The 10,173-nt window shown below is 42.1% G+C and overlaps 1 protein-coding gene across 1 annotated transcript; it reads right to left on the bottom strand.

Moving 5' to 3' along the window:
* Window positions 1-933: 933 nt before the first annotated feature.
* On the bottom strand, window positions 934-8,920 carry LOC118369172 (low affinity immunoglobulin gamma Fc region receptor II-a-like). Its single transcript, XM_052495681.1, has 6 exons — window positions 8,914-8,920; window positions 5,072-5,251; window positions 4,319-4,407; window positions 3,754-3,772; window positions 1,298-1,576; window positions 934-1,127 (listed from the first exon to the last, which is right to left on the bottom strand). Exons 1-6 carry the CDS (start codon window positions 8,918-8,920, stop codon window positions 934-936), a joined length of 768 nt encoding a protein of 255 aa, XP_052351641.1.
* Between the last annotated feature and the right edge of the window lie 1,253 nt (window positions 8,921-10,173).

Genomic DNA, 10,173 nt, shown 5'->3' with positions numbered 1-10,173 from the left:
GCAGCAGTAACTCTATACTGTATTCATATTAAACACATGAACAGCAGCAGTAACTCTATACTGTATTCATATTAAACACATGAACAGCAGCAGTAACTGTATTCATATTAAACACATACAGCAGTAATTCATATTAAACACATGAAGAACAGCAGCAGTAACTCTATACTGTATTCATATTAAACACATGAACAGCAGCAGTAACTCTATACTGTATTCATATTAAACACATGAACAGCAGCAGTAACTCTATACTGTATTCATATTAAACACATGAACAGAACAGCAGCAGTAACTCTATACTGTATTCATATTAAACACATGAACAGCAGCAGTAACTCTATACTGTATTCATATTAAACACATGAACAGCAGCAGTAACTCTATACTGTATTCATATTAAACACATGAAGAACAGCAGCAGTAACTCTATACTGTATTCATATTAAACACATGTAGAACAGCAGCAGTAACTCTATACTGTATTCATATTAAACACATGAAGAACAGCAGGACTAACTCTATCCTGTATTCATACTAAACATAACACAGTATACAGTACCATTATTATAGTTGTCTGAGGGATTGATCGTATCATAGACGTGACCACCACCTGTTGGTCAAAGAAGAGAGAGACAGTTTAGTTTGGTTGGTTCTCCCTCAGGGACAGAGAGTACAGTAACATGTTATATAAAGGGGATGTTGATGAGTCAGTGTATGAGGTTACAGAGAGGGGTAAAGTCTGGGCTGAGAAACTGACCATGCTGCAGACATGTATACCCAGCATCAGGAGCCTGACCCTGGGTAGATCCTTGGTCCTGTTGGGGGTCCTGGTTGGTGCTCTGGGTCTGGGGGTGCCTAGAGGGAGAGAGATACTCATGAAGAACTAAGACGATATGTTACTAAATTAACATAGTTGAGAGACAGGTGTACTTACTTCGGGGCGGTTACTGACTTGGATACTGCAGGGATGGTCATCTCTCCTGAGGTCTCATTCTTGATGAATGTTCCATCTTTGTAGAAATCAGCCTTGATGTTTGAGCTGGTTGTCCAGTATTTGCAGGTCAGAGTCACAGAGTCTCCTTCAGTCAGGGGATGGACAGGACTCTCCAGGATCACATCACCAGCTGTTTAACATAATATATAAATAATACTGTAAATCTGCATACTGGAGTCATAACCCTTCAAATATTATGATCTTGTATTTTATAAGCGATGCAATTCAGTTACAGAATTGAACATACTTTCATAAATTGAAATGTTGTTGTTTTTTGTGAATGTCGTACAATAGACATACCAGCCACTGTGATGTTGACAGCATTACTGTTCTCTCCTGATCCAGACTCACACCAGTACACTCCACTGTCCCCTGTGTATGTGTAGCTGATGGTACATGTGGACCCTGTTATTGATCCCCAGTTAGAGACACACCCTGACTCTACTCCTCTCTCTGTGTATCTCATCAGTCTCCATCCAGTAGAGTTCCCCTTCTCTTCACAGCTCAGTGAGAGAGACGTTGATCTAAAGTGTTGAGTTGTGTTGGGACTTATTCTGAGAGACACTGAAGGCTGCAGATCTGAAACAATGAGAGATAGTCAAATCTTTAGTTATATAGACACGAGGGTGACTTAAATATGATTCACAGCAGTTTCAATGCAGTAATTTACTTCCTGACCAGAGAAATCAAATCAAATCAAATCAAATATTATTTGTTACATACACATGGTTAGCAGATGTTAATGCGAGTGTAGCGAAATGCTTGTGCTTCTAGTTCCGACAATGCAGTAATAACCAACAAGTAATCTAACTAACAATTCCAAAACTACTGTCTTATACACAGTGTAAGGGGATAAAGAATATGTACATAAAGATATATGAATGAGTGATGGTACAGAGCAGCATAGACTCTACAGTAGATGGTATCGAGTACAGTATATACATATGAGATGGGTATGTAAACAAAGTGGCATAGTTAAAGTGGCTCGTGATACATGTATTACATAAGGATGCAGTCGATGATATAGAGTATACAGTATACAGTATACAGTATATACGTATGCATATGAGATGAATAATGTAGGGTAAGTGACATTATATAAGGTAGCATTGTTTAAAGTGGCTAGTGATATATTTACATCATTTCCCATCAATTCCCATTATTAAAGTGGCTGGAGTTGAGTCAGTGTCAGTGTGTTGGCAGCAGCCACTCAATGTTAGTGGTGGCTGTTTAACAGTCTGATGGCCTTGAGATAGAAGCTGTTTTTCAGTCTCTCGGTCCCAGCTTTGATGCACCTGTACTGACCTCGCCTTCTGGATGATAGCGGGGTGAACAGGCAGTGGCTCGGGTGGTTGTTGTCCTTGATGATCTTTATGGCCTTCCTGTAACATCGGGTGGTGTAGGTGTCCTGGAGGGCAGGTAGTTTGCCCCCGGTGATGCGTTGTGCAGACCTCACTACCCTCTGGAGAGCCTTACGGTTGAGGGCGGAGCAGTTGCCGTACCAGGCGGTGATACAGCCCGCCAGGATGCTCTCGATTGTGCAGCTGTAGACGTTTGTGAGTGCTTTTGGTGACAAGCCGAATTTCTTCAACCTCCTGAGGTTGAAGAGGCGCTGCTGCGCCTTCTTCACGATGCTGTCTGTGTGAGTGGACCAATTCAGTTTGTCTGTGATGTGTATGCCGAGGAACTTAAAACTTGCTACCCTCTCCACTACTGTTCCATCGATGTGGATAGTTCCCTCTGCTGTTTCCTGAAGTCCACAATCATCTCCTTAGTTTTGTTGACGATGAGTGTGCGGTTATTTTCCTGACACCACACTCCGAGGGCCCTCACCTCCTCCCTGTAGGCCGTCTCGTCGTTGTTGGTAATCAAGCCTAACACTGTTGTGTCGTCCGCAAACTTGATGATTGAGTTGGAGGCGTGCGTGGCCACGCAGTCGTGGGTGAACAGGGAGTACAGGAGAGGGCTCAGAACGCACCCTTGTGGGGCCCCAGTGTTGAGGATCAGCGGGGAGGAGATGTTGTTGCCTACCCTCACCACCTGGGGGCGGCCCGTCAGGAAGTCCAGTACCCAGTTGCACAGGGTGGGGTCGAGACCCAGGGTCTCGAGCTTGATGACGAGCTTGGAGGGTACTATGGTGTTGAATGCCGAGCTGTAGTCGATGACCAGCATTCTCACATAGGTATTCCTCTTGTCCAGATGGGTTAGGGCAGTGTGCAGTGTGGTTGAGATTGCATCGTCTGTGGACCTATTTGGGCGGTAAGCAAATTGGAGTGGGTCTAGGGTGTCAGGTAGAGTGGAGGTGATATGGTCCTTAACTAGTCTCTCAAAGCACTTCATGATGACGGAAGTGAGTGCTACGGGGCGGTAGTCGTTTAGCTCAGTTACCTTAGCTTTCTTGGGAACAGGAACAATGGTGGCCCTCTTGAAGCATGTGGGAACAGCAGACTGGTATAGGGATTGATTGAATATGTCCGAGGTTCACTGTAGAGTGTGTAATAGACTGGGTCTCCTCTCCCAGCTCTATACACATATCCTCCTGTGTGAGTAGGACCAGCAGGGATCAGTGTAGGAGTCTTCAGTAGTCACATTGTCAGATAGGGGCTGTAGAGAGTAAGACTTGTCTGATAGGGAGGGTATCCCAGCTCTGTAGGGAACAGTCCTGTACCAGGAGAACCTCCAGCCTGTTGACGTCTTGTCAACTTCACAGCTCAGAGACACCGAGTCTCCAGGGTTCAGCCACTGAGGAGAGATACTCAGGACAGGTTGAGGTTTCTGTTTTTAGGCCAGAGAGAGTCAGTTTTCAAACTTTCAGTCTTAGCAACCCATGGAGATGTTTACATGAATAGATATACTTACCAGACACATTCAGTTGTACATCATCACTGGTCTTGAGAACTTGTTTCCCTTTACACCCTCACAGGTATATGATCCACTGTTAGACCAGTAGACAGGACTGATTCTGTACTCAGGCTTTGTGTTAAAGAGGATGAATAACTGACTATGATTATACCATCTGTAGTTCCAGACAGAGTCTCCTCCTCCCTGTATGTCACATCTCTTAGTGACAGTCTCTCTAATGAATATCTGGGTCCAGTTGGGTTGGAGGGTCAGAACAGCCACATGTCTCTTCACAAACAACTGAATAAAGAATTACACAATTTTAAATGTATTTATTTATCAACAGGACTACTCATGAATATAGCTTCAAGTTAGCGACAGTTGTTGGGATACAGTAAGCAGACAAAATATTACACCCTAAATTACATTCGATCAAATGTAAAATAGTGTCAATTTATCATAAAACCATTTTAGACTCACCAGTAACATGTATCTGGACTGGGTCACTGTACAGGGTGTAGTAGACTGGGTCTCCTCTCCTAGCTCTGCACCAGTACTCTCCAGCACATCTGTCTCCAACCATACAATCACACAGAGAGGGAGAGGGGGAGAGAGAGTACAGGGGGAGAACTGCAGGTCAGGAAGACACTGGATGAAAACCAGAGGGCGTAGCAGGAGCAGATGTGACAGATGTGGGTCTGGATCTTCTCTCTCCCTGACACTAGTAGAGACCCTGGTCAGACTCAGCAGCTCTACTGATAGTGAGGGTGTCTCCTGTTATAGTGTGTCTGACAGACTGGGATACTACATTATCATTCCTGTCTTTGTACCACTTATAGCTCCAGCTACTGTCAGACCCTACTGAACACATCAGAGTAACTGTCTCTCCAGAAAACACAGGTTTTGGCTCTACAGACAGTGTAGTTTCAGGCAGAGTTGAGAAAATTCAGAGCAGAATATTAAAACATCTGCATTTATGCATGGTGATTGAAAATCACTGAGCTGTTGCTGTAAAGTTTTGATAGAATTATATTGTCCGTAGGGTGTATGTTGACTCCATTTAGTTAGAATTTACAGTATGCATGTGTGTATTCAGTAAGATTAACCCACATTGTCTCAGACTTGAGAATATCTAGATTGAAAATAGCTCACTAGTGATGATGATGGGGAGAGATGAGCTGAGATTTGACCACCGGGGCTGCCTTGTCCTTTTCCCCTGACACTGGTACTGACCAGCTTGGTCAGGGAGAGAGATGGTGATAGTTTCACTGGTCTGACTGGAAAGCTGTTGGTTGTTTCTGGACCAGAGGTACGTCCAGTCTGTGTAGTCTGATATGTCACACTGCAGAGTGACTGTCTCTCCAGGGTAGAGGAGACTCTGAGGAGAGACACTCACTGAGGCCACAGGCAGAGCTGTGGAAACACAAACGAGATATATCCAATATACACTGATTGTACAAAACATGAGGGACTTTCCATGACATAGACAGACCAGGTAAATCAGGTAAATCCATACATGTCACCTGTTAAATCCACTTCAATCAGTGTAGATGAAGGGGAGGAGACAAGTTAAAGAAGGATTCTAAAGCCTCCAGACAATTGAGACATGGATTGTTTATGTGTTCCATTCAGAGGGTGAATGGGCAAGACAAAAGATTGAAGTGCCTTGAACAGGATATGGTAGTAGGTGCCCCATTGTGGCAGTGGGGTTATTGTATGAGCAGGCATAAGCTACTTACAATGGACACAATTAGATTTTATCGATGGCAATTTGAATGCGCAGAGATATTGTGACGAGATTCTGATGCCAATTGTGGAGCCCATTTCTTCTAAGGAATCTGTGACAGACAGATGCATATATGAATTCACAGTCTTGTGAAATCCACAGATTGGGGACTAATGAATTGATTTCAATTGACTGATTTCCGCATATAAACTGTACCTCAGTAAAATCTTTTAAATTGTTACATTTATATTTTTGTTCAGTATATATTTCGTAGTATATATTTTCACTTTCACTTACTTAGCTAGCATCAAATGCAGATAGCTAGTTTAGCCTACTCAAACACCCACCTCAAACAGATAGGGATGATAAGTTAGTTATGGCTATGGCTATCCAACACTGGAACTCTTCCAAGTTAAGGTAAGCTTTTGGTTTTATTCATTTATTGCCATCAGGGCCCGCCGGTGTAACTGCTAAAGTGCTTGCTGCTGACTGTACACTGTACTGCAAGATTATAACAGGTTTACTAGCACGTTAGATCTGGTAGCTACGTCGTCTATGATGTGACAACGATGTAGGCTGTGTGTAGCAGTTAGCGGTCATGATATGAAGGTTTGGGTTGGAAAGGTTTTTATCGTCTCGGTTTTGCACTGAAGTCCGCAAGCCATGGGAACAGGCGGGAGGAGGAGAGTGCGTAGATGGATGCAAGAAGAAATTATATATACAACAAGCTGTTTGTATGTGGCTGCTATGAAAGTGAACTGTGTTTGCATGTGATTCTGTTTCTGTTTCCTATATCTGAATTTGTCCAATAGAAACTCCTGTTTGCAACTGTTGGACTATTGATTACACCCTACATCAGCAGGCAAGAGTGTGCAAGGGGAAAGTTTGAGTATCATGTAGTAGCCTAAACCTATCAATGTTACATTGAACTGGGTGAATGGAATATGAATGACAGTCATCCAATATGCTGTAATAGAAATAAGGCCAAGTTCGTTAAAAAAAAGTTCATCCTCCCTCATCTTCAACAGCAACGACCGCCACTGGTGTACATATACACATGGATCTTTATGGTTTCTTAATTTGACTAGTTTCTTACAGCAGGAAATGGAACCTGCATCAACAGGAAATGTGAATTATTATGTGGATAATAATTCATGGACATTGTTGTAGGGGTTGATTCATTTTTTCATCTGATGAGGACGGTTCCACTGAGTTGAGACTGCTGGGGCCGATCTCTCCTGGTCCCTTTACACTGTACTGACTGACCAGCCTGGTTGGGGAATCCACTCATTTGAAGTGTTGTATGGATCTCAAATCAAATCAAAGTTTTTTTTGTCACATGCGCCAAATACAACAAGTGTAGAGCTTACCGTGAAATGCTTATTTACCAAATAAACTAAAGTAAAAAATAATAAAAAGTAACACAATAAATTAACAATAACAAGGTTATATAGAGGGGGTACCGAGTCAGTGTGTGGGGGTTCAGGTTAGTCAAGGTAATTTGTACATGTACTGTAGGTACAGTAGGAGTGAAGTGACGATGCATAGATAATAAACAGCGAGTACCAACAGTGTATAAAACAGATGGAGAGTGGGGGTTGTCAGGTGGCCATATATTCACTGGTGAGGCCATATCTGGTATAAAACTATAGATTCCTAATGTTTCTCAGGTTCTTATATAACCTGATTAAAAGCTACAATGACCAATGACTCCAACACTCACACTTGACTTTTTCCCCTCTTACTAGATCCGACTTTTCTGATAGCTACTTTACTGAGGAAAAATGTACTCGGTATGACTGTGATATGTGGATGTCCCATCTAGTTATCCCAAGATGAATGCATTAACTGTAAGTCACTCTGGATAAGAACATCTGCTAAATGACTAAAATGTACATGTAAATGCTCTATAAAGGGTAAACAGAGTGTAACCAAACAACGTCATCTGTTCCCACATTTATTGTGCATGTATGACATACTTGATATTCTATGAATAAATACATGTCTTGTCCAATAAAGGAAATAGTTAGCTAACAACATTCATAAATACAGATAAATCCATGACTCATAATGTAATAGTCACAGAGCAGCATATCAAGTGAAGGGTTCTCCATTCTGAGCTGCTGGTAAGTGACTGAAGACACCAGCGTTTCTTTGTCACGCCCTGGTCGAAGTAATGTATGTTTGTCTTCATTTATTTGGTCAGGCCAGGGTGTGACATGGGTTATTGTGGTGCATTTTTGTCATGGGGTTTTTGTGGGGTGTCTAGCATAGTCTATGGCTGCCTGAGGCGGTTCTCAATCAGAGTCAGGTGATTATCGTTGTCTCTGATTGGGAACCATATTTAGGCAGCCATATTCTTTGAGTATTTCGTGGGTGATTGTTCCTGTCTCTGTGTTTGTAGTCACCAGATAGGCTGTATAGGTTTTCACGTTCCGTTTGTTGTTTTGTATTGTTCTGATTTTTGTCGTTCAATAAACATGTATGGAAATTACCACGCTGCATTTTGGTCCAACTCTCCTTCGACGGAAGAAAACCGGAACATTCTTCCGGACCGGAACCCTATAGTTCCTATGGTTGTGACACAAATGGGTCTTTGTCAGAAGTAGAAAGGTACAGATCCTTAAAGAGAAACACAATAATTCAGCATCTGATGTCATGTTAATCTTGACTCAACTTCTTTCTGTAAAAGCAGTGGACAAAGCAACACTCTTGTCTTACTGGAAGACAGAACTAATTAAACTAAATTACACATCTGTAAGTATCAGGCTATAAGAGAGCCTCAATTATTTTGTTTATTTTAAAAACTTTTATTTCAACCTTTTTTTAACCAGGTAGGCCAGTTGAGAACAAGTTGAAGAACAAATCCTGTTGTTGCAGGAAATGCAAACGTGTGTATTTGAGGTTTAAAAAGTATCCTAAAGTTTGTTTTCTCTTAAAATGGTAGTCTTGATTTGCCGGTGAGATGAGGGCAGTGGGAAGGCAGGCCCCTAAATGGTGGGCAATCCAAGAACGAAGACGAGTAGGCAGCCAGCACGTTGCAATAAACTTTAGTGAACTATTAACATAATATATTTCCATAAGAATAGATGTAGGAGCAGTCAGCATAGTACATCAGGACACACACCTGCAATGTGTTTCAACTACTATAGTCCACCGTGGTAACGGCTGGAGTGGAATTAGTGGAATGGTATCAATTATATGACATTCCATTTGCTCCGTTCCAGACATTAATATGAGTCGTCCTCCCCTCAGCAGCCTCCAGTTATCCTCAGGCAGCATTGGTTGATTTGCCCTAACAAAAATGCCAGCAAATTGGCTCAAATTAAGATCTTACATCTGTACTTACCTGACATAGAACATTTAATGGTCCTTGTGTCAGTCCTTGTGTTGTAAGATGATTGACACATTGTAACTACAGCCAGCTACTATCCGACCTACAGTAAATTCTACAGGCCAAAAGAGCATGATAAGCCAATTGTCTTGGCACTGCCTTTCGAGATGGTAACAGTATGAATACCAGGTTGTTAGTTTACAACATATTCAAATGAAGCTCAGGGGAAAAAGGGAACTGAATATGAGTTCGGTATTTGCACCTTACCCACTTACTCAGCATTCTCCTGGGACGTGTGTGTGGAGTGCTTGTGTGTGCACAGTGTGTGTGAGGGAATTCAGTAACCTTGTTTGTGTTGTCATGTGTTATAACATATTTATTATTTTTAATTTAATTTTACCTTTATTTAACCAGGCAAGTCAGTTAAGAACACATTCTTATTTTCAATGACAGCCTGGGAACAGTGGGTTAACTGCCTGTTCAGGGGCAGAACGACAGATTTGTACCTTGTCAGCTCAGGGTTTGAACTTGCAACCTTCCAGTTACTAGTCCAACGCTCTAACCACTAGGCTACGCTATAGTGTATTATGAGGCTATGGCTAGCTTTTTTTGGCCGTGGGATGGTAGGTCTTTTTGACTTTCCTTACAGTTTTGTTGTCATGTTGTGTTGCTGTGGGTTGTTGTGTAGTTGAGTCATGCTGTTTTGCTTTGTGTAGTTGAATCATCCTGTGCTGTGTTATTGTGTTGTGTAGTTGAGTCATCCTGTGCTGTGTTATTGTGTTGTGTAGTTGAGTCATCGGTGGCGTGTTATTGTGTTGTGTAGTTGAATCATCCTGTGCTGTGTTATTGTGTTGTGTAGTTGAGTCATCGGTGACGTGTTATTGTGTTGTGTAGTTGAGTCATCCTGTGTTGTGTTGTGTAGTTGAATCAGCCTGTGCTGTGTTATTGTGTTGTGTAGTTGAGTCATCGGTGACGTGTTATTGTGTTGTGTAGCTGAGCCATCAGTGTTATATTATTGCGTTGTGTAGTTGAGTCATCCTGTGCTGTGTTATTGTGTTGTGTAGTTGAGTCAGCCTGTGTTGTGTTGTGTAGTTGAATCATCCTGTGCTGTGTTATTGTGTTTTGTAGGTGAGTCATCCTGTGTTGTGTTGTGTAGTTGAGTCATCCTGTGTTGTGTTATTGTGTTTTGTAGGTGAGTCATCCTGCGTTGTGTTGTGTAGTTGAGTCATCCTGTGCTGTGTTGCGTAGTTGAGTCATCCTGTGTTGTGTTTTGTA

The sequence above is a fragment of the Oncorhynchus keta genome, chromosome 35, assembly GCF_023373465.1.
Source record: "Oncorhynchus keta strain PuntledgeMale-10-30-2019 chromosome 35, Oket_V2, whole genome shotgun sequence".
Lineage (NCBI taxonomy): Eukaryota > Metazoa > Chordata > Actinopteri > Salmoniformes > Salmonidae > Oncorhynchus > Oncorhynchus keta.
Note: the sequence above shows the minus strand (reverse complement) of the source record. Positions and strands in the feature narration are given on the sequence as shown.